Source organism: Saccopteryx bilineata, chromosome 2, assembly GCF_036850765.1.
Source record: "Saccopteryx bilineata isolate mSacBil1 chromosome 2, mSacBil1_pri_phased_curated, whole genome shotgun sequence".
NCBI classification, from domain to species: domain Eukaryota; kingdom Metazoa; phylum Chordata; class Mammalia; order Chiroptera; family Emballonuridae; genus Saccopteryx; species Saccopteryx bilineata.
In genome coordinates, this window is record NC_089491.1 from 176,425,526 (window position 1) to 176,449,833 (window position 24,308).

Here is a 24,308-nt window from a genome sequence, read left to right on the forward strand (position 1 = left end):
TTCTGACCTTTCAGCATCTCCCAAAGATAAGACCTCTCTCCTAGCCAAATCAACTCCAACTGCTTGTTCTCCTCCCCAGGCTTTGCTACCCTCAGTCTTTCATTTGAAACTTCCTTGAACTTGGCTTAGGGTTCACTCTGACCCTATCAACCTCCTTTAGTCATCCTGGGCCTAGAACACTAAGCCTTGCCTGAAATTCAAATTCCTTCTAGTTTCTAATGAATTGGCCTAAAGTTGCAGGGAATTGAGTTGGAGTGGGAGGTGGGTAGTACAATACCTGTTCCATAACAGCTTTTTTCTCCCCTTGAAGTATTTGTCTAAAAGTGGCCACCAGCTTCAGCGGGTCTCTCTGATATATGCTCTGTAGAAATGAAGGATAGTAGACAGAGTTAGCCTGGCCATGTCAGCGTCCCTCCCCACCCTCAATTCTCTCTCTCTCTCTCTCTCTCTCTCTCTCTCTCTCTCTCTCTCTCTCACACACACACACACACACACACACACACACACTGAAAGGCAACACAATTGTAGACTCCAGAAGTTTTTGTGTGTTCCCATGTTAGCTAACTATGTACTAACCACAGGAACACCAATTTGTTTCCAGTATCCAACCAATTTTCTTAGAGTATCCGGTCCTCTCCCCAGCTCCACTCCAGCCTCATCCCCTCCCCTCCTGCCCTACCTCCAGGGTGCTGATGTGTGGCAAGATGGCATTCCCTTCCCCCGGCTTTCTGGCTGAGGCCTGAAGGTGCTGGATGGTGGCAGAAAGTAGGGTGCTGGCCATGTTGCAACAGAAGGCATCTGAGCCAACCAGAAATTCCCTGTGGGAAGACCAGGATGAGGCAGCCTTGGGTAAAGGCTTCATTAGCTCTACTGACCCTCCACCCCACAGCAAAGATATCAGCGGCTCCCTCCTCTAATATTCTCCATCCAGGCCCTCTGCAGCCTTGTCATCATTCCCCTTGTCCCTCAGTCTTCTAGCTGTGATGGGAAGTGCCCTGGCCCCAGCCCTGACCTCCCTCCCCTTTGGTCCAGCCTCCTAAGGAAGGTGGGGACTCTATGTATTAACATGCATAGTCTGGTTAATATGGCACAGACTCCCTGCTAAATCTAGGTTACTTCATGTTAAATAATAGGTTCCAAGTCCTGAAAGGGTGCAGAGAAAATCAGTGGGTGGGGAAGAATCTGGGGAACTTGGATGGGGCAGTGGGGACTCACCAGGGCTGGTTCTCCAGCCAGTCACCCAGGAGATGCCGCAGGTGAAGGGGAAAGTCAACATAGAGCCGCTGCAGTTTTTCTGGGGGCATTTGGGAGACCAGCCCCCACAGAGATGTGTACTGGGGTTTGGAGGGCATCTGGAGGAAAGGAACAGGCCACTCTGAGAGCTACCCAAGAAAGGTGGCCTATGTTCTGGGGCAGCCATGGACCCCCTATAGACAACCCTTACAGAGACCACTCTTCACAGCCAGACCATTTCAAACCAGGGCCATTTTGGTCCATGTCTGAGAAAAGGTGAAGCCGTCAGTGATGGACACAGGGGTGATGGGGTGGGAAGAGCCAAGCTGCAGCCAGAGGAGTGGGGTGACGGGGGAGAGCTGGCACTAGCGAAAGCTCTCAGAGAAGGCAGAGGACTGGGGCTGCAGCTTTAGACCTGGCTCTGGTTCTATGAGCAAGGAACCTCCCTTCTGTGGGCCTCAATCTATAAAATATCATGCTTGAAATGAGATAGAACTTTCAAAACTTCTTAAAGCAATAGTTTTAATCTTTGGAATCCCAATTATATAACAGGTGTAAAATTGGAATTTCTCTGTTGAAAGTGTGGTAGGCCTGGAGCTTTACTGCTTCTACTTGCCTCTCTCCTTGCCACCTCCTGACCCCAAAGGTGTCCCTGAGAAACCCCTCAAAATTCCAGGCCTCCATGAGATCATTTGAAAGCTAGCCAGCTAGATGATGAAGAAAAAGATGGTACAGCAATAATAGCTACCATTTATTAAGCACTTACTATGTATGAGGCACTACACTAAGCACATTATCTCATTAGAGACTCACAACTTTCTAAATATATAATTATCTCCTTTCATAGATGAAGAAACTGAGTTTCATGGGGGTTCTCTAACTTGCCAAGGCCACTCAACAAGCAATTTGGAAAATCAGGATTTCAATTTGAGTGGGGACTCATCACAACAATGTACTGTTAGGATTCCTTCCAGATCCAAATCCCATCAACCTAAGAGGAGCTGGGCTGAGGGAGGAGATTTGAAGAAGGGGAGAGGGAATGACGGGGAAAGTAGAGAACTCAGGAAGAAAGTGAGAGAATGGAGTTAAGATGGGGCCAATAAGTCTGGAGTAAAGAGCCTAGAAGAGGGGGAGAGGAACTAGAGGTTTGGCTAGAAGGCCAAAGACAGAGAAGAAAAGGAGAGAGGAAAGGAGGAGATGGTAAAAGTAGGGGAGAAGGTTGCGTGCCCATATATGAGTGGGCTGCAGGGGGTAAGTACACCAGTGGTTTCCCTAGGGGTCTCTCAGTTCATGTTTCTCGCAATGTCCCTGTCCCAGAGATGAGGGCATTGAAGGGGGTGGAAACTCCCTGGGTCTCCCCCAATTCAGTAACCCCAAATCCTCCTGGTGTACTTTTAGCCTCTCCCTTCTCCCAGGACTCCCAAAGGGATGGAGAACAGAGAGCCCCTTCTCTGGAGACACCTGCTTCAAGACCCTCCTCCCAGTCCCAGTCTAACCTACCCACCCCTAGCTCTCTTTTCCCAAAAGTAAGATCCTCTTGCCCTCTTGCCCCTACCTCTCCCACTACCCTCCACCCCAGCTCTTCTCTCTCAAAAGCAGAATCTTCCCCACTCCTGCTCAGGGTCCTCCAATAGGTCTTTCTCTACTTCTCCCCTTAGGGGTGGGGCACATTCTGGTCTGTTTCAGATTCAAGGGAGGACTCCATTCCTTCTCTCTTCTTCTCCTGTTTTCTCACGGTGTTAGACCTTTGACCCTCTAACTCCTACCCTACTGAGAACTGAGGCATTCTTAAGTCACAGGCGGTCCCCCTTCATTTGTATCCCCGTGTTGAGTGACTAGACTCTTAGTCTGGCCCTAGCTTCAAACCTCCCCTGCTCCATCCCCAGACATCAGGAGGACTCACTTTCCCCATCCACACCCAATAATAGGCTGGGTCGATCGGCTTGTCAGTACAGGAGCACCACCTGCTTACAGCCCGCCAAACACTGGCAGAGACACGGGAGCCCTTGAGCGAGGGGGTGGGGCCAGTATTCCATTCCCAACAGGGAAGGAAAGCCCGACGTCCAGGGTTCTTCTCATCACCTGCTTCGTAGCCTAACCCTGATCTCCTCCACCCCTATATTCCAGCTGACCGTGGGACCACAGGATCAAAAGTCAAAAAAGCTTCTCTGAATTGCCCAATGTGTGTGTATGTGGCGGTGGGGGCGGGGAGGGGGTGCAGGCAGGCGGAGCCACTTCAGCACGAGGAGGGTTAACAGCGCGCCGCCGGGAGATCTCGACGTCTACAGCAGCCAAGCGTGGAGCAGTTTTGAGGGGGAAAGTCCCCCTCTCCTGGGGCACCATGAGGTCTATAGCTGGGGCTCGCTCACCCCCCAGTTCCTGAACAGGTACCTTCATGGGAGACAAGGATAGGGGTTTCTCAAGGACCCACTGCCCTCTGCCATCAACCTTCTTGGGAGGGGCAGCCACTTCTCCCCTCCCCCACACCCAGCGGGCAGAAGGACACCACCTAGCCCTCCCTCCCCAGCCTTTACAGTCCCTGGAGGTGCGAGGGCGGGGGTGTGGAAAAAGTGACCCCAGGAGGGGAGTTGGGACTGCTGGGCCTGTACCCATCCCAGATTCCTCTGAGATTCGAAACCGCCAAAATCCAGTACCACCAGCTGCAACGCCAGCTCAAACAGTTTCTTGGGCCATCCAACCCGCCTAGTCCTGATAGGCCCGGGACTAACCCCCCACCCCCACCATTACACGCTGAAAGTCGGAGGCCCCCACCCTCCCATCCTAGGACACATCCTCTCACCTTGGCAACCTCTCTGCTGTCTTCTCCCTCTCTCAGCAGGCACTGTAAGGCCATGGGTTTGTAGCTCTGTCCAGTGAGTTCAGGGCTGGCCTTGCTAGCACCCGCCCTTCACCACCACCACCACCACCACCAAAAAGAAAAACTACACACACACACACACACACTCCTCTCTCCCTGTCCTTCCTCCTCAGTGTAAGCAGTGACTGCCCCAGCCCGCTGTTTCCGGCTTCTCTGTCTACCCAAGTCCCTCCCTGGAGCTCTGACGACACAGAGAAGAGAAAGTAGGCTGGAGGAGGAAGAGGAAGAAAGTGGGGTGAATATGTGTGCCTCCTGTGCCTAGTGAGGGGGGAGACAAAGCTGGGGCTAGGGCCCTGGGATCTGGCTGGAGGGAGACTGATCCCCACTTACTCTGTTCCCTCCAAAGTGATATTCTTTCCTCCAGAAAGTCACCTACTATCAAGCAGAGACATGCTTTCCCAAACTGCCTCTCCCATACTCAAACTTTCACAGGGACTCAGGCATTTGGGCTTACAAGAGACAGGGATCCCCGGTGCCTCTGGGAAAGCAAATCCCTTGGGCTCTGCACTCCCTCCAGTGGAGGACCCTGCAAAGTAGCCCAGAGCTCAATTCTGTTTGGACTGCCTAGATCCCCCTCCCTTCTAGACCGGGAACGCCTTAGAGGTCACGTGACAGCTGATGGGAGGGGGTGAGGGAGGAGGGGACCCCAAGTTCAGAACTATGGAAGACTTCAAGAGTCCCTCAGACTGCCACCCCACACAGGGTGCTACTCAGCAAACCCTGGTAGGAGTGGGTGCGACCTGGAGCTGCTGCCTGCAGATTCCCAAAGGACAAGTAGTAAAACGAATCTGCTGTGCAGCCTTGCTGAAGTTCCTGTTTCTGGGGTAAACACTGAGACACACCCAGAAACAAACACACATGCACAACTCCCCTGGCCACAAGACCACACACACACACACACATGCACGCACACGCACGCACACGCACATGCTTACACACGTGCAGGCAGGCTCACAGACATATCAGCATTCAAGAGCCATATGCAGCCACAAGGAGACACACAGGCTCAGCTTCTGAGTCATCATCATAACTAATGGATAATTTCTGCAGCTTTTGCTGGAAGAGGAGCTGAAGGAGGCCAAAAGATCCAGAGAAGTCTTCATGTCCCCAAGCCTAAGAGAAATGGTGCGTGGAAAGGGTGGTCCCTGGGGAAATAGGGAGGTGGGAAGAGTTTTCTACTCCCCTCCTCACTTGCCGAACAGGCCTGGGCTGAGGGGCTAAAGTTAGGCCTATGCTGCCCCCTGGTGCCTAAACTGATTCCCAGAACCCACCTCTTCCCCCTTCCCTGCAATTTGTATGGGCATGTGTGTGCAAGAATGCAGGAGTGCCTTACCAGGCAGTGGCGCAGTGGAAAGAGTGTCAGACTGGCACGGGGAGGACCCAGGTTCGAGACTCTAAGGTTGCCAGCTTGAGCGTGGGCTCATCTGGTTTGAGCAAGGCTCATCAGCTTAAGCCCAAGGTCTCTGGCTAGAGCAAGGGGTCACTCAGTCTGCTGTACAACCCCCCCCTCCGTCAAGGCACATATGATAAATCAAGCAATGAACAACTAAGGAACCGCAAAAAAAAAATTAATGTTTCTCATCTCTCTCCCTTCCTGTCTGTCTGTCCCTCTCTCTGACTCTCTCTGTCTCTGCCACAAAAATAAAATAAAATAAAATAAAATAAAATAAAATAAAATAAAATAAAATAAAATAAAAATTTGCAGGCCCAGCAAGGTAACAGACTCTGGAGACAGGCTGCTTGGGTTCAAATCCTGCCAACAGTGCTAAGAGCACAACTAGGTGATTCATTCTTTGTGCTTCAGTTTTGGCATCTGTAAAATGGAACAAATATTAGTCTTAACTCAAGGTTGTGAGAGTCAAATGTGATAATACATGTGAAGGCTTGGAGCAGTGCTTGGCACATGTAAACATTGGGCACTATTTTTATGGCTAAGAATAAATTAGACATGAGGAAGGCAGAAGGGCCTCCATCCTACATGGGTCCCTGGTTTGGGGGGGGAATATTAGCTCCACTAGACTAAGCCTATTGGAGGTAAGTGTGTTCATGTGTTTACCGTATCTGGAAGTCAGTGAATTCAAGAGGATGGAGAGCAGGTGTGGAGATGACCAGCAAGGAATCTGTCCTATGATCAGGGTGTGTGCACATAGGCACTCACAACACACACAGTTTATATATGCTCTGAGGTGCCCACTCTGCCTGCACACATCCACAGACAGTGGCTCAATTCAAGCTTCATCACCTAAGGTTTCAAAAGGTCCAAGTTCACCACACTTTTGCAAGAAAAGGGGAAGAATGAATGCAATCTCTGACTTTGCCTTCTTTTGGGAGGTAGGAAGGTAAGGAGCAAATATTGGTAGGGAAACAATATTTATTGTTATCTTCTCTAACTGATTGTACAGTGGGGATGTTGTGATGTCAGGGCAAGAACTCAGAATTTAGAGGCAAACCTGTTTTGGGTCTAATTCCATTTTGTGTCGACACCTTAAATAGAGACAATAGTTACATCTATACTTTACACAGCCTAGGTTAGGGAGGTGTCTAGAGTGCAAGATTTAAGGAGGAACTCATCTTCAGGTTGTGCAATTGCAGGGTTGGCTAGATTTTCAGTAATGACACCCACGCTGTATGGCCCTGAGATGAGTGCTGTTCTTGCCTCACCCTCCTCCAGGTCCTATCATCCCACCAAGTGGCTGTTAAGATTGCACAAAAGAAAGCATAGGAATAAAAGAACTTTGTGGTCAGTGCACTGCAGATGGAAACCAATTTGGTGAATGTACTAGCTTGCTAGGGCTGCCATAACAGAGCACCACAAGCTGGGTGGCTTAAATAACACCTAGAGGATGGGGGAGACCAGGGAGGTCTTCCTGGAAGAGGTGATGCACAAACTAAATCTTGAAGGAAAAAGCAGTTATTTAAGCAAAGAACAAGAGAAGAGTTAAACCAGGAAGAGGAAATAGCCTATGCAAAAGCATGGATACATTGGAGCGCAGTACTTTCTGGAAATGGCTAGTAGTTGGCATTCTACTAGCTATACTTTAAAACATCTAAGCTCTGCCCTGGCAGATAGCTTGGTTGGTTAGAGCATTGTCCCGAAGTGCAGAGGTTGCCAGTTTGATCCCAAGTTAGGGCACATACAGGAACAGATTGATGTTCCTGTCGCTCTCTTCCTCCCTTCCTCTCTTTCTAAAAAATTCAATCAATAAAGCCTGACTGGTCAGGGTGCAGTGGATAGAGCGTTGACCAGGGTCACTGAGGATCCAGGTTTGAGACATCAAGGTTGCCAGCTTGAGCGCAGGCTCATCTGGCTTGAGTGCAGGCTCACCAGCTTGAGCATGGGATCACAGACATGATCTCATGGTTGCAGGTTTGAGCAAGGAGTCACTGGCTCAGCCTGAGACCCGTGGTCAAGGCACACAGGAGAAGCAATTAATGAATAACTAAAATGACACAACTACGGGTTGATGCTTCTCATCTCCCTTTATGTCTGTCTGTCTCTCTGTTTCTGTCTCTAAAAAACCCCCAAAAACCTAAAATCAAAAGTGATAAATGCCACATTTTAGAAAAAATAAGCCCTGTACATTATTTTCTTACAATGATGTGAGATAGAACTATGTGCCCAACAGGGTAGCCACTAACCAAATGTAGCTACTTAATTTTAATTTAAAAATTCAATTTCTGAGGTGCACTAGTCACATTTTAAATGCTCAATAGTCACATATGGGTAATGGCTACTATATTAGCACAGACATGGGGCATTTCCATCATTACAGAGAGCTCTATGGGATAGTGCTGATAGCCCTCATTTTACAAATGAGTAGATTGCAATGTGGAAAGGTTAAATAACTCATTCAAGCCCAAAGAACTGACAAGTAAGCTGAGATTTGAATCCAGTTAGTCTGGTACAAGCACTGTTGTCCTTAAGCTGTATGCTACACATTTTCTCTCATCCAAATACTAACTGGGCCTGATCATGCTTGGTTTCTGAGATCAGATGAGATCGGGCATAGTCATGGTGGTATGGCTGTAGACAACATTTTCTCAATGGAAGGTGAAATAGCTGGCTCTTATAAAGGAAGAGGAATGTATATAACTATCCAAGCAAGCAGTAATAGTGCATACTCAGCAGCAAGCCTGTCTCCTCTGCAGACAAAGTCTGGATTTTGTACAGGTGCTCCCCTCCCATGCATTCATGGGATGAATCTCATTGGTGTAGTCAGTCACAGTGCTTCCATTACCTTGGCCAATAGGACCTTAGGGGATTCTTGGGAAATATCTTGTTCTTCTTCAATGCCAAGACCACATGTGAGACTGGAACAGCTGCAACCATGCAACTGTGAAGAGAGACACTGTCAGCCATTGAGGATAAAATGACAGTATGAAGAGGTTAAAAAAACTCTCTGTGAATCAACCAGCCTTCAACCTGCTCTAGACCTCTTCATTGTTCAGTCTGCTCTAATCAGGTTTTCTGTTACTTGCTGCTAGGTGCACCCCTAACTGAGATCTTGGTGGAGTGGAGCCATACTAACTATTGGAAATGGAGATCCCAGGGTGGGTTGACTGCTTGGAAAAATAAGTAGTACCTCTTTAAAGGAAAGAGCATCCTCAAACAAGCAAAGAGAAACAAGGACAATCTGAGCTAAAGGTAGTCCAGGGCTTTGTGCAAGGATGGGGGTGGAGAACAGTGCATGAGTGGTCTGGAAGAGGAGGCGCTGGGCTGAGTAGAGAAGGGTAGATGCCCACTGAGGTCATAGGATGACAGGATGTGAGTAATGGTGGGTCAGCTGACCTCAAGATTCCAAATGAAGCCCCTGGACTGTCAGAAGCTTGTTGTGGCCAACAGATCTTCACCTCTAGATGGACAAGTAGCAGCCCTGGTGGGTGGGCAAAGTCAAGCATCTCTGGATGGAGCCAGCTGTGGTCAGGATTGAGCCTCTACAAGAAAACTTCAGCCCTCTAACTAGCACTGTAATTTCTGTCTTCTCTCTCTCTCTCTCTCTCTCTCTGCTTTCTCTCTCTCTCCCTCTTCTTCCCTTTCTCTCTTTTCTTTCTCTTTTCCCTGTACAGGGTGGGACAAAAGTAGCTTTACAGTTGTGAGTACACAAAAACAAGAGAGTTTATTTTTATATTATTATTTATTATTATGTTATATTCCATACCAACAACTGTAAACCTACTTTTGCCCCACCCTGTATGTGTATATAAGTATATCTCCTGGATATCAGTACCTTGTCAGATTGATATTTTGCTTACCTTTCGGCTTTTTTTATTTATTGATTTTAGAGAGAGAGGGAGGGAGACAGACAGAAACATCGATCCATTTCTTTTTTTTTTTCTTAGCGAGAGACAGACTGGGGCAGACATGCAGGAAGGGAGAGAGATGAGAAGCATCAACTTGTGGCACTTTAGTTGTTCATTGATTGCTTTCTCATATGTGCCTTGATGAGGGGGTGGGGGTGGAGGCTCCAGCTGAGCTAGTGACCCCTTGCTCAAGCCAGCAACCTTGGGCTTCAAGCCAGTAATCTTGGAGTCATGTCTACTATCCCATGCTCAAGCCAGCGACCCTGCACTCAAGCTGATGAGACTGCGCTCAAGCCGATGAGTCTGCACTCAAGCCAGCAATCTTGGGGTCTCGAAATAGGGTCTTCCACATCCCAGTCTGATGCTCTATCTACTGCGCCACCACCTAGTCAGGCAGCTTTAGTTTCTTAATGGTGTCTTTGATGAGTAAAAGTTTTAAATTTTGATGCTTATCAATTCATTTTCTTTCTTTTTTTTTGTATTGTGGAAAAATTTAATAAAGGTTATTAGGTATTCATCCCTATAGAATTTAAGATTAATGTAAATAATCATATACATTCTTGTCATGTGGTAGGTGCTCCATAAATATAAGTTGATTTTTTTAATGATTTTAATTTATTGTGTTTGCATACATTCAAGTGTCCCACCAAATATATCTCCCCCACCCCCATGTCCCCCTCGGCCCCCCTTTTTCCCTCTCTCCCCAATGCCTATTGCTTTCTATGACTCAAAATGTTTTCCTACCTCCAAGTCATGAAAATATTTTGTATTTTCACCTAAAAGCTTTATGATTCCCTGACCAGGTGCTGGCACAGTGGATAGAGCATTGGCCTGAGACCCTGAGGATCCATGTTCGAAACCCTGAGGTCACTGGCTTGAGCGTGGGCTCGTTTGGCTTAAGTGCAGGCTCACCAGCTTGAGTGTGAGGTCGCTGGCTTGAGCATGGGATCATAGACATGACCCAAAGGTTGCTGGCTTGAAGCCCAAGGTCGCTGGCTTGCGCCCAAGGTTGCTGGCTTGAGCAAGGGATAACTGGCTCAGCTGGAGCCCTCTGGTCAAGGCACATATGAGAAAGCAATCAATGAACAGCTAAGGTGCCACAACAAAAAAATGATGCCTCTCATCTCTCTCCCTTCCTGTCTGTCTCTCTCCCTCTCTCTCACTAAAATAAATAAATAAAAAATAAATAAAAGCTTTATGATTTTAGCTTTTATGGCTTAGATCTATGATCCATTTTGAATTAATTTTTGCATATGGTGTGAGGTAGGGGTTAAGGTTTACTTATTTCTCCCACACAGTATTCAGTTGTCCCAGCACCATTTGTTGAAAAGACATTTCTTTCCTCAGTGTATTACTTTGATAACTTTATCAAATCAAGTGATCATTAAGTGTGAGTCTATTTCTGGCCTTTTGTTCTGTCCCATGGATCTGTTTGTCAATCCCTATGCCAGCACCACACTGTCTTGAAGTTAAGTAGTTTAAGTCCTCTAGTTTTTATTAGCATTGGGATTTTAAAAGCTTCCCAGGTGATTCCAATGTGCAGCCCAAATTTGCAAACTTTAGGAACATTTTAATATGAGCCAAAGTTTCCAGACCCATCTTTCTCTGTCCTTATTCTCTAGAGCAATATGATAAACCAATTAATAAACTTAATCCTACCTCCTTAGTTTGAAGTCTTCTTCCTCTCCAGCTTAATGGCTGATACATTAAAGACTTCACCAATTTTTCACCGGGTTCTCCACAACTTCTAGAAATAAAAGTCTAAGTCTTTAGTATGGCTAAAATCACTCTTTGTGATTAAGCTCCCTCATATTTCATCCATTATCCTCCCCAATAAATACCTTAAATTTCAGCCATATCATATTTGTTGCTCAAGTATTTCCTTTTTTTTTTTTTTTCTGTATTTTTCTGAAGCCAGAAACGTGGAGAGACAGTCAGACTCCCGCATGCACCCGACCGGGATCCACCCGGCACGCCCACCAGGGGGCAACGCTCTGCCCCTCTGGGGCTTCGCTCTGTTGCAACCAGAGCCACTCTAGCGCCTGGGGCAGAGGCCAAGGAGCCATCCCCAGCGCCCAGGCCATCTTTGCTCCAGTGGAGCCTCAGCTGTGGGAGGGGAAGAGAGAGACAGAGAGGAAGGAGAGGGGGAGGAGTGGAGAAGCAGATGGGCGCTTCTCCTGTGTGCCCTGGCCGGGAATCGAACCCGGGACTTCTGCACGCCAGGCCAATGCTCTACCACTGAGCCAACCGGCCAGGGCCTCCTTTTTTTTTTTTTAATGTTAGTTCATGTCTTCTATTAGCCCATATACAATTACTTGTCTTCTGGTTTGTTGAAGTAATAGGTCAGACATTTGCCACAATTTCTGTCAAAGTGCCTGGCCATAAAACTCCAGCACCATATTCACCCAAAGGGCACTCCTGACAAAGGTGATTGGTTTTGCCGTTCTCTTTCACCTCTTTCAGGACTGCCAGTGTACCCTTCTTTCTCTTATGCTCACTCTTCCTGGGAGTGGTGTAAGACTTCTTGTCTTAGCACCACCTCAAAGTCTCAACACAAGGTGAAGAGTGGATTACTTTTGTGTTATAGTCAGACTTTCATCTTCCAGTTACTTGCCAGCAAAGGTCAGTCTTTGCTGATCAGAAGGAATTTCTTTCTTATCCTGGATCTTGGCCTTGACATTTTCTTTTGTATCCAAGGGTTCAATCTTGAGAATGATGGTCCTCCTCATAAGGGTTTTCATGAAAATCTGCATCTTGGTGGTGGTTCCACCACAGATGGCAGATTGGAAAGCTTCCTCAAGTGTTTTAAACTTCCTTATGCCTCCCTGCCTTTGCCTGTCCGCCAGCCTAAAACACACTTTCTTCCTATCATTGCTTGTCATTTCCTTCTCTTTCAAAGTGTAGCCTGGCATCATCTACACTGCTTGCTTTGACCCCCCCCTTATCTGGAATAAAAGTCCTGCCCTGGTTCCCATGGCCCTCTGAGCTTGCCTTTATCATAGACATTAAGCTACTGTGTTATAACTGTCAATCATCTTGTTGCACAACTCCACTAATCTGCATGCTTCCTGAAGGCTGAGGCTGTGCTTCTATCTCTTTTCCCCAATGCCTACGAATGTGCTTGAGATATATAATAAATGTTATTAAATGTATAAAAACTGGGCTTCAATCAGCATTGTGATTTGGGACAGATTTCCTTAATTTCTTTGAGCCTCTATTTTCATAACTAAAAACTGGAAATAACACCCAGACTCAAGGAAGTTAACCTATGTAAAATTCATTGCATGACTTGGTTCGTGGTAAGCATTAGCTCAATAAATCTTGGTTCTCTTTGCACATTGCACCACCAGACCTTTCAGAAACACCCTTCCTATTTACATTTCTTCAGATGACCACTAGGTGGTGTGAGTCTCTGGCTTGACATTCAGTTCTGGAGCAGCCCTTTTAATGCACCAATTCCAGTGCCCCTTATACTCAGACCGGAAAAAACGTTTAATGATTTGCTGTGAGATCCAAAGAAGATATCTCTCCCACAGCAATTTCTTTGCTTATTGTCACCATTCTAGGTATCCTGATTATGGATTACAGAGAATTCCTTTTTCTCTTTTAAGTGAGAGGAGGGGAGATAGTGAGACAGACTTCCGCATGTGCCCCAACTGGGATCCACAGGGCAACTTCATCTGGGGCTGATGCTTAAATCAACCAAGCTATCCTCAGTGCCTGAGTCTGACATGCTCAAACCAACTGAGCTATCCTCAGCACACGGGCCCACGCTCAAACCAATCGAACCACTGGCTACAGGACGGGAAGAGGAGTAGATGGTTGCTTCTCCTGTGTGCCCTAACCAGGAATTGAACCCAAGATGTCCATATGCTGAACCGACGTTCCATCCACTGGGCCACTGCCCAGGGTGAGAATTCCTCTTTGTCTACTACTTTAGTTATAATTCTAACCCAAGATTTGAAAATGGAAAATGCTTTATAAAAAATATTATTATTTATTTATTCATTTTTTTAGATAGGGGAGAGAGAGAGAGAGAAGGGGGGAGGAGCAGGAAGCATCAATTTCCATATATGCCTTGACCAGGCAAGCCCAGGGTTTCAAACAAGCAACTTTAGCCTTCCAGGTTGATGCTTTTAGCCACTGCACCACCACAGATCAGGATGAAAATAGTTTCTTAAAAACAGAAGTGGGCCTGACCTGTGGTGGCACAGTGGATAAAGCATTGACCTGGAACGCTGAGGTCGCTGGTTCAAAGCCCCGGGCTTGCCTGGTCAAGGCACATATGGGAGTTGATGCTCCTCCCCCGTCTCTCTCTCTTCTCTCTCTCCTCTCTCTCTAAAAATGAATAAATTAAAAAAAAAATTAAAAAAAAAAACACAAAAAAAAACAGAAGTGGGTAGCCCAACCAGGCGGTGGCGCAGTGAATAGAGCGTCGAACTGGGACACTGAGGACTTAGGTTTGAAACCCCAAGGTCGCCAGCTTGAGCGCGGGCTCATTTGGCTCGAGTGCGGGCTCACCAGCTTGAGTGCGAGGTCACTCGCTTGAGCGTGGGGTCATAGACATTACCCAAAGGTATCTGGCTTGAGTCCAAGGTCGCTGGCTTGAGCAAGGGATCACTCACTCTGCTGAAGTGCCCCCAGTCAAGGCACATATGAGAAAGCAATCAGTGAACAACTGAGTTGCCACAATGAAGAATTGATGCTTCTCATCTCTCTCCCTTCCTGTCTATCCTTATCTGTTCCTCTCTCTGTCTGTCACCAAAACAAACAAACAAACAAACAAAACAGAAGTGAGGAGAAAAGAAACGGAGGCAGAGGATTGTATAATGAGTGGTATAGAAGAAATACAGAGATGCTTACAGCCACATCCCATTCAAAAGAAATTATGATTGTCTCCACCAGCACAGGCACCTGGAGTCCTAATACTGCTCTCAGCCTTCCCATCAATCAATTAAGAACTCCTAATTATGGGTAGATACAAAAAAATAAAAGACATCCTTGCCCTTAGGGAGTTTATGGTCTGGTAGCAGACACAGAATCCACAAAATTAAGTGCTAATGTCTAGGTACTGAGGCTATCTTGAGTGCAAGTTTGGAACAGGGGGGACAGGCACAGGGAGATTAATAGGAGGGCTTTTCTGAGGAGGGTAGGGAAGTGCTGGGAGAACAGTATAATTAAAGGCTCAGGTAGAAATATGCATTCTCATCTTATGGTGACAGCCTCAGCAGTTCATATACTGGGCATCCAACAACTTCAATAGGTTGTGTAGAAATCAAGCAAGGAGATTCCAAGTAGCCAATATAAAAAGAGGGCTGGATATGTGTGTACAATATTTTACACACACAAGATAAGTGAAAAAAGCAAGTTACATAATAGTATATACTGTATGAGCTCATTTGTGGTTTTAAATTATGTTTATGTATATTTGTTTTTTATTTATTTTTATTTTTAAAAAAGCCCTCTTGGAAGGGGATCCATGGAACTTTCAGTAGTGGTTACTGAGGGTGGGGTAGAAGAATGGTAGTGTGAAGAGCAGCAAGTTTACTTTTCACTTTGTACCTTCCTATAACTCTGAGTGTTTATAACCACTAATTATTACCATTTTGATAATATAAATATAATATACCATTTTTATAATAATATAAAGTTAAAAATAAATACATTCACATTCAGGAGCTGGTAGGTGTTGGGAAGTAGCAAATAAGTGTTGGCATGCTGGCTGGGGCCAGACTTTGGAAGTCTATGACTGGGAGAAGAGTTCATATTTGACTTAGTTGTCTATAGACACCCAGTAGATGTATGCCAGCCAGGAAGAGACTAAACAGGGAAAGCCGACTGAGAAAGATTCACATGTGTAAGGTAGCTAGCAGGGAGAAAAATGAGACTGCCCTCTCACAAGCTACATATGGTCACTTCGTATAGCTTTTTTCTCTCAAAGATGTCTGAAATCTGTTTCAATCTGATTTCTCTTGGACCAGGGGTCCCCAAACTACGGCCCGCGCATGCGGCCCCGAGGCCATTTATCCGGCCCCCGCTGCACTTCTGGAAGGGGCACCTCTTTCATTGGTGGTCAGTGAGAGGAGCATAGTTTCCATTGAAATACTGGTCAGTTTGTTGATTTAAATTTACTTGTTCTTTATTTTAAATATTGTATTTGTTCCCGTTTTGTTTTTTTATTTTAAAATAAGTTATGTGCAGTGTGCATAGGGATTTGTTCATAGTTTTTTTTTATAGTCCGGCCCTCCAACGGTCTGAGGGACAGTGAACTGGCCCCCTGTGTAAAAAGTTTGGGGACCCCTGTCTTGGACCATAATACTGGGAGAGGAAGGAGTCTAGAAGGCATTCATTAAAAACATTTAGTGAGTACCTGCCATGTGCCTGTCAATGTGTCAGCCCATGAGGGTTGCATAAAAGGATGAGTAAGATCCCACCCCTGTGTGAAGAAACTCTGGCAGTGGAAATGGAGGAAATCTGAGCTTTATTTCAAAGGAAAAAGTAGCAGGCCTTGAGCAGACTTGCAAGATTAGACATAATTGGCAAAGAGTCTGAGGTTTCTAGCCTGGGAGACTAAAGGTAGGAGGCCTGGGCCTGGAGCAAACCGAGCCCAGAGGGAGCTCTGGTTTGGGGGAAAGGTCTAGTTCCCTCTGGATTCCTCTGTTGCTCTCACTGCCATCAAGGGACAAGTACGCCATGCTGTTCCGCTTCCTGCAAGGGACACACTTTTCTGCCAGGCAGGACTTGGGACCCTTTCTTTACTAGAATTTTAAAAGGGAGAAGCGTAGTGCAACCCTTTCTCATCTCTAAAGTCAATTTCTGACAGCCAAAGTCGCCTGCTGTCTCCCTGAACTCTGACTTCCAGACACCAGAAAGTCACATACCCTTAAAACATCGCCCAGAAGGGGGCAGTGGCCAGAAGCACATTAACCGGTCTTTGGAAACCGCCGGGCGTCTTCTGGACTCAAAGTAGCATTCCCGTACCAGCTCAGGGCCCAGACAAAGGTCCGGCACTCAGCAGACACCCACTCAGAACTCGAGTCCAGAGTCCCTCATCTTATTCCAAATCCCTGTTGCTTGGAATCTAAAACCCCGACTTGGTGAAATGCCAGTCAGAAGGTATAAAAAAACAAAACATCATACAAAAAAATAAATGAGCCCCGACCTCTTGGGGCAAAGGGGTGGCACCCACCCGCTGGTGACTCACCTCCCTCCAAACTAGAGCCTGCCCCTCCCGCGCCCGGTGCCAGGCAAGTAGGGCGGGGCGGGTACTAAGGTGGGCTCCATCCCCAATCCCTAGACAGGCGGACAAGCTGCAGCGTGTCCCCGCGGGTGTCCTTGTTTACCCCAGCCCGGGAGCGAGGTGGGGGCGGGTCCTCGCGGCCCCTCCCCCACCCCGCCTCCCTGGGCGCAGACCTCAACGCGGGTCCTAGTCTTACAAAGTCTCCAAATCAAAGCTCAGCCTTCCCCCCCGCCCCCCAGTATCTTCCCTGCGGGTGGGCGGCCCCTGCCCTTACCCTAGGCAGGCGAAGCGCAGTCAGGGCACCTCAAGGAAATCAGACCTCGGCCCAGACTTCCAGGTCTTGGATTCCCAAGCCAGCCTAAAATCATAGGGCATTACACCGAGTTTCAAAGAGAAGCCGCACCACTCTCCTCGCCCACTGCCCAATCACCCCTCGTCCCTTCAGCAATTTGCAGATAGGTGGAAAAGGCCCAGTCAGGGGAGAGGACGATCCCGACCCCAAAACAGCTAACCACCCCACGACACCCTCACTCTCGAACCGCTGGCCAGAGGTCCAAATCTCACAGCTGCCCGTCTTCCCCACCCCAGGGCAGCGCGCCAAGTCGGCGCATGCGCACTCTCCGGACTGCCGCGTAGCTCACCCCCACCACCACCTTTTTTTTCTTTCCCCGCCCCTTCTCTCCCTCCCTCCTTTGCCCTTCCCCTCCCTCCCCCTCAGCCCGCCCGGCGGCACCTCAGTCCGGGGAACAGTGGTGTGAGCTCTAGGCCCGTGACTGAGGAGACAGAAAGGAGGGGAGCCCCCAGAGCTCCATCAGGCCCCCTCCAAGGGCTCCCCAACCCGGTCCACGCCCCCACCCCCACCCCGCCTCCTCCCAATTGTGCATTTTTGCAGCCGGAGGCGGCTCAGAGATGGGGCTGTGAGCTTCGCCCAGGGAGGGGGAAAGAGGAGCAGAGAGAAAAGCAGGGAGTGAAGGGTTTGGATTTGGGAGCAGGGGGCGTACCCTCGTAAGCCGATCTCCCACGAGGGGCTCCTAACTCTGTCTCTTCGCCCACGCCCCTGGTGCGCGTTGCCGAAGGACAGGACAAGAATAGAGGAGGAAAGGAGGAAAAAGGGGGACCCCCCATTTGGGGGGGGGGGCGACGGCGAGAAGTAGCAGTACCAGAGAGTAGGGGGCTGCTGCTTGTATCAGCCAACACCATGCTGACCCCGCCGCAGCTGCTGTTGCTGCCCCTGCTCTCAGCTCTGGCCGCAGCCGCTGTCGACGGTAAGTGAGATTCCGCGGCCCCCTTGGATCGCTGGGGACACCCACTCCCCAGCCGCCCCCCCCCCCCCCCGCTCTTGCATTCGGATGGGGAAGAGAGACGCGGAAGGGGGGCCCTTTTGTTATCCCAGTCCAGCTGACACAGCAAGGGCCCGACCGGGGGTGGGGGGTGGGAATGGGGGTTCAATTTGGAAGATGTAGCCCTAGGCAAATGATGCTTCTTGGGGGACCCCTAGCCCAAACAAAGACCAGAAGCCTGGGAAGGGAGAGAAGGGTTCCCCATTTTTATGATCCCGGGATCCAGAGGCCTTCTCTTCCTATCTGTGGTTGGGGAGGGCCTCCATCTCCTCTACATCCTCCACCCCTCCACCCCCCATCTGAATTGTGAAGGAATCCGGATTTGCAATACAGGGCTGCAAGGGGAGGGGATGGGGGGCTTTTGCAGTGGCCTCTGAAACCTGAAAGGGGGAACTTGATCAGGAGGGTCCCACTGGGCAGAGGGCAGGCAGGCCCGAGATGTCTGTGGGTGGAAAGGGAGGGCCACGGAGAGGGCCCCCTGCTTGGATGTGGAATCTGGGCCTGGGAGACCAGGCTTGGAGGCCTGAGTCCGGGATCCAGCCGGCTGCCCACGGGGTCCCGACATGAGCACTTTCCCCTCTCAGGGCCTCTGTCAGTAGCCTGACTAGTGCTGTATTGGGGGACAGAGGAGAAGCAGGCTGATGCTATGTGACTTTCAATTTTCCTTCTTAATTCCTGGGAGCTTTGAAATGAAGAACGTCAGATGTCATGGTTGGGGAAGGGAACTGGAAAATGGCCTGGAATGCTGAGGTGGGAGGGTGGAAGAAGGCTGCTTTCTGACTTCTGGCTTGATCACAGTTTGGACAGGAAGGAGAATTAGAGATTGGATGAGGGTTATGGCTATACCCCCAACCCCCAATTCTCTGCTCTTTTGGTAAATGTGTTTATTTCTCTCCAGCGTTCCCCCTCCTCCTCCCATATACACACACTTTCTATACTGCAGTTAGGTTTGGGTTAGAACTGTGTCCTTTGGGGGAAATGGGGTGCCTCTTTTCCTTTTCATATCAGCTATTTTCTTCACTTACTTGTGAGTCACTGGTTCAAGTCTTGCCCAAGCTTTGATCTGGGGTCAGGGGTTGGGTTGAACTGGGCCCCTGATTTGAGAAGGAGTGGGATCTCAGTGCTTCCGTCATTTTAGTTCTGTCATCCGAGAAAAAAACTGGGCCCAATAGCGTCATGCACCCCTCCTCCACCTTCTAAATTTTGCCAGGTTGGGATTGGGAAAGTTTTTCTCTGAAACTAGATAATCTTACCCTCTCTTCCCCTACCCCCAAATTGCTTCAGTTGGGAGAGGGGGCTAGGGGGTCAGCAAGTAGCTGTGCCCAGAAAAGTATACTCAGTAGCTCTCAATGATGCTATCTTGGGAACTGTCTATCTGCTCCTGCACCACCTCCCCATACTACCTCAATTATCTGCCCAAGAGGCGTTAAAGAGGATTTTCCCTCCAGACCAGCCCTCACAGCTAACCCTTGCTCTTGACTTTCTCTCTTATGAATGTTGTTTCCTCTTGTTATCAGCCCTGTGAGGTGGGAGGGGAAACCAAGGCAGAGAGATCTGGATGAGCCACTTCTGGGAGGGATAGAAAAAAAAAAAAATGTGAGAGACCATCAGGAACCCCATGCTGGAGGGTAGATGGAGTTAGAAGAAAGGGGTGGGTCTCTGTGAAGAGGAGAAAAGATCCCCAGCCCAGTCAGGCATGGCCCAGGTAGCATCACTCCTTGGGTTCTAAAGCAATTCTATTTGCCACACCAAGTTGGTTGGTGGTGAATGGAAGAGGGAGACTGAATATGTTCTCCTTTACTGCCTGCCTACCCTTAAAATTTTCACTCAGTCTGCAGCTATAACTGCAGCTCAAATCAACCTGTATTCAAAGTCTCAGGGAAAGGACCCTCCCGAAGCACACACTACTGTTCTTACCTTGGCAGTGGGAATATGAATCATGGGTCCCACTTGCTATCGGTCAGAAAGGATAATTGCACAGGCCTGTAGGGCCAGCGCTATCCAGGCAGCCTAAGGGATTCCCTTATTCCTACCCCTGCCCTTAAGTCCCAAGCCCACAGACATAGAACTTCCTCCTTCATGTTTGAGAAAAAGAAACCTCCTGGCCCCAACTTACCTGACTTAGTGTCTAGCCTTCCTTGCTGTTGCTCTCACAGGCCTTGCTGCTCTTCCTCCAGAAGAATTGCTGTGGGATCCTCCCCACCTCTTTTGCATTCTCTACTCTGCCTGAACCCACATCGGAGTCTCCTTCTCTTTGGGGAACAATTTTACTCCCTGCTATAGACAGATTTGAGTGTACTTGCTGTCAATTCTGGGAGGATGGGGAGATAGATGGGGTGGAAATGGAAAGAAGGGTTATTGAGGATCCTGCTGAGATTAAGAACATTTTGTAGTGGGGAGGGCAGCTCCAGGCAGATCTGGCTCAGGGAAGAAGGCTGACTTCCTCCCTCTCTCCTGTCCCTCTCCACACACCCCCATGAGCCAGTTCTCAGACAAGCTGGACAGTTGAAGTGAGTTATGGAGCTGAGGTGTTTGCTTCCTGGCTGTCTGAGAGAAGGTTGCAAACTCTTTTCTCCCTTGGTCAGACCCAGATCCTTGAACCTCTCCCCTTACCCTCATCTTTCAAAGCAGGGATAGGTAGGACATTGATTTTGGGATTAGGGGGATATTTTGAGGTTTGAGGCTATTTCTCAAGACTTCCTTTTCTTCTGATGTTGCTCCCCCTTCCTCCATTTTTTCCATAGTTTTTTTTGTCCCCATCCACTTCCCTATCACTGGACCTCCGAAGAGCCAGATCTTGTCCAAATGCTCCAGCTTTTCAAAATTCCTCCCTTACCTTTGGGAAGCCTTCCTTACCCGAGTCTAACTTTCTTTCCTCCTGCTGTAGTCTCAGCCTTGCACATCAGAAACCCAAACCTAGCTTATTCCTCCTCAGCAGTCTCTTTTTGGGCCGCTCCCCTCACTTCATGGACTCTCCAGCCTTTCAAGTCCTCCAGCTCTGGATGGAGGGGACTCATCGCCCAATTGAGTGGGACCACGCAAGGGTCCTTGACCTGGTGGAGCTAATGGTGAGATGTGAGAACTTAGTTCCACCCTTCTGTGTTTAGTCCCAGATTTCAGCCCAGTTAGCAGAATCCTGCATTGTTTGGAGAAGGAAGCAGTTGGCTCTGGAATACTTCCTGCGTCATGGCCCCAGGCATCAGTGTAAAACTTCCCTGGGAGAGAGGTGAGGGATTGTGGGGGAGAGGCATTTGCCCCTTTTGCTCCTCCTGAGGAGATCAGAGTCTCCCCAAGCTTTGGCTTCCGTGGTTGAAAATCCCCGTCTTCCTTCTTCCCACCGTCCAGATTCTATGGCAGGCAGTAGATCTGATTCTGGGTCTCTCTTGGGTCAGACATTGCTAGGGCAGGAACTCTGTCTCCCTAAATCAGGATATATGCTGCCCCCACCCTAATCATCTCAGAGGAGGGTTGTTATTATTCTCCATGTTCATCCCAAGATAACTATGTCATTGTCTTGGCAACCTCTGGGCTACAGCACCATCTGATCTTTTCTTCCTCCTGTCTGTCTATTGGTGTATGCCTCTTGGCCTTTCAGAAACTCTTACCTCTCATCTTCTTGGTTCATCTTTCTTATTGTCCATCTTTCCTAGTATTCTCTGCCCTGTCTCTCTTTGTCTCTGTTACTCGCGTTGTCTCTGCCTGTCTTCATTCACCTCCATCCATGTCTCTTGGTAACCCCAAAAGCCACCTGGAGCAAGCGTCTCGACTGGGTTTTCTCATGTGATCCCTGGCTCCCACCTCGACATTTTATGGTTATTCTTTTCTCTTCCAGGCGAGACTGGGAATATCCAGTTAAACAGTGAGACTTTTTATTTACGTTTCTTAAAATTCCTCTCTTTTTCCTCCACTAATTTTGGGAATGGATTTTGGAGAGACTGTTCTGCAAAAGGGAACTTGATACCCTTTGTGGACTGAGTAAGAGAGAGAAAGGAGATATTTCAGAAAGGAGGGAGGTTAGACTTCTGGCAGAACTTCCTCATGGCCTGAGAATTAGAGAAAGGTGTGGGGAATGGGTCAGGAGCTTAGAGCTCCTACGTCTGCTGAGGATAAGCCATGTGTGTGGGTTGGGGGTAGATGAGGAAGGCCTTTGAAGGCCTGGTGAGAGATATGATGACCTCTGGAGACATTTGAAGGGTTTGAATTTTACTTGTGGGGAAAGGAAAAGATGGTGGGGAGCTCACTTGTCAGGCTAATGTGCTGCTGAGTCAATATTGACTCAAGATGGGGGGCAGACCCTTCCCCTCCCCTGGCAGTCCAGGCCATCCTGTCTGTCCTTCTGTCCAGGCCGCAAGCAGAGGCCCAGACTCAGGAATGACAAAAATGTGTTTGAGCTTCACTGAGCTGCGGGAAAGAGCCACAGGGTAACACCCAAAATACATAAAATTTCAGTGAAAAGCTCTTGGTTTGGGTTTGGGAGGCCCTTGCTGCCCCACCCCCATATATTTGAAAGTTTAGATTCTTGCAGGCTCTGCTCCCTACCCCTTGGCCACCCCTGGCTCCTCTGTTCCCTTAAATATATAATGTAGTTCCCTTTAAGAAACATCCCTCCACACACGGCCTGTCTCTCCCTCTGCTGCGTCTGCTCTCGAAAAAGGTCTCGAAGGTCTCTGATGAATTTCCTGCCTCAAGTCTCCTAGTCCTTTCAGAAGCATCACCTGAGGTCTCACCTCTCTTTCTCTCCCTCACTGCTCCCAAAGTGGTCAAGGAATGGGTCCCTTCTCTGAAGAAGACTCCCTCAAGGTCTGTGCTTTCCTCACTCACTCTCTCTTCACTAGCCAGGGACTCTTATCCCCCACCCCACCCCAGCTCCAAGGTCCCAGAGTCGGATAAAGGACAACAGCCAAGGCTCAAACAGGGCAGTGGGGTCTGTGTGGTGTCTGGACACACAACCAACCCTACACCTCCTGCCCTGGCTCCAGCTTGGTGGCCCTGGGGGCCATTGCTGGGCCGGGTGCCTGGATTTGATGAAGGGGGGCAGGGGTGTTGGCCAGAGTTAGCATGGCGGTCACATTCATCTCCAAGCAAAGCTGAGAACAGACGGCCCCTGTGTCCTGGCGTTCTCTCTGCAACCTCTCTTACTCTCTTTCCTTTTTAGTCCTCTCCTCCTTCATCTCCGTCCTCTCTCTTCTATGTTCTGTTCTGTTCTTGTTCTTCTCCTCCCTGCAGGCCACTACTACCCCCTGTGATCCCACTCCCCACTCCCAGCTTCAGAGGACCAAAATATTCTCCCTGCCATTTCCCTCCTTCATCCTTCTCCATCTGGTTCCATCATCATGGCCAATGAGGAAACCACCTGTGCAGTTCCTAATGGCTCTGTGCCTTGGTTTCTTCATCTGTATGATGGGGATTGCAACTGTATCCACTGTTAATATAAAGTATTTCAGATCAGTGGCCGACTCATTCTGACCATGTTGTAAAGAGTTGCTCATATCATTAAGAGTCCTAATTCTGGCCCTGGCCGGTTGGCTCAGTGGTAGAGCGTCGGCCTGGCGTTCGGGGGACCCGGTTTCGATTCCCGGCCAGGGCACATAGGAGAAGTGCCCATTTGCTTCTCCACCCTCCCCCCTCCTTCCTCTCTGTCTCTCTCTTTCCCTCCCGCAGCCAAGGCTCCATTGGAGCAAAGATGGCCCAGGCGCTGGGGATGGCTCCTTGGCCTCTGCCCCAGGCGCTAGAGTGGCTCTGGTCGCGGCGGAGCGACGCCCCAGAGGGGCAGAGCATCGCCCCTTGGTGGACAGAGCGTGGCCCCTGGTGGGTGTGCCGGGTGGATCCCGGTCGGGCGCATGCGGGAGTCTGTCTGACTGTCTCTCCCGTTTCCAGCTTCAGAAAAAAATACAAAAAAAAAAAAAAAAAAAAGAGTCCTAATTCTCATGAAGGGCAGGAGGCAGGGAAGGCCAGTAGTTGATTGCAAACTTAAAGCTGAACTTAAGGCAGTGTTGTTCCCTTACCTAAGTTGTAGGCCACAAAAGTAGGTTTTCTAGGTGCTAGTATCAGATGCAGAAAGCTCAGCAGGGGAAAGTGGGGTTGGATGGAAGCTCTAAGCAGATTACCAGCTTTCTACCCTACCCCCACTGTAGCTCCCTCCCACCTCAGAGTGGGGCTTCCCTTGGCTGTGTAGACTGCCCCAAGTAGGTTATTTGTTTCTTTCCTCCCCTCTCTCCTTGAAGGAAATCAAAGACAGGCCTCAGCCTTCAAACTCCAGATTCCTGGAGCTTTCTCCACCATCCCTGACAGGAAGGAAGTTCTTTCACTTATCTCT

General features: G+C 48.8%; 2 protein-coding genes and 1 pseudogene across 5 annotated transcripts in view; 1 reads left to right on the top strand and 2 right to left on the bottom strand.

Annotated features, from left to right (window-relative positions):
* STAT6 (signal transducer and activator of transcription 6) overlaps nucleotides 1-24,308 on the bottom strand; it is an 87,790-nt gene that overhangs the window by 8,975 nt on the left and 54,507 nt on the right. For 2 of the 4 annotated variants that reach the window (XM_066258745.1, XM_066258744.1), the window contains exons 2-5: nucleotides 4,034-4,199; nucleotides 1,216-1,352; nucleotides 680-818; nucleotides 278-361 (exon numbers count right to left, since the gene is read on the bottom strand). In XM_066258745.1, the coding sequence (XP_066114842.1) occupies nucleotides 278-361; nucleotides 680-818; nucleotides 1,216-1,352; nucleotides 4,034-4,087 (414 nt within the window). In that variant the 5' untranslated portion in view covers nucleotides 4,088-4,199. Of the gene's footprint in view, nucleotides 1-277; nucleotides 362-679; nucleotides 819-1,215; nucleotides 1,353-3,136; nucleotides 3,617-4,033; nucleotides 4,200-24,308 lie in introns of those variants that run through there. The other 2 variants (XM_066258746.1, XM_066258747.1) reach the window with 2 other exon arrangements.
* On the bottom strand, nucleotides 11,724-12,165 carry LOC136323067 (ubiquitin-ribosomal protein eS31 fusion protein-like; annotated as a pseudogene).
* The window catches only part of LRP1 (LDL receptor related protein 1), an 81,620-nt gene continuing 74,694 nt past the window's right edge, over nucleotides 17,383-24,308 (top strand). Inside the window, exon 1 of the mRNA XM_066258743.1 lies at nucleotides 17,383-17,917. Coding sequence (XP_066114840.1) covers nucleotides 17,851-17,917 — 67 coding nt within the window. The 5' untranslated portion in view covers nucleotides 17,383-17,850. The remainder of the gene's footprint in view (nucleotides 17,918-24,308) is intronic.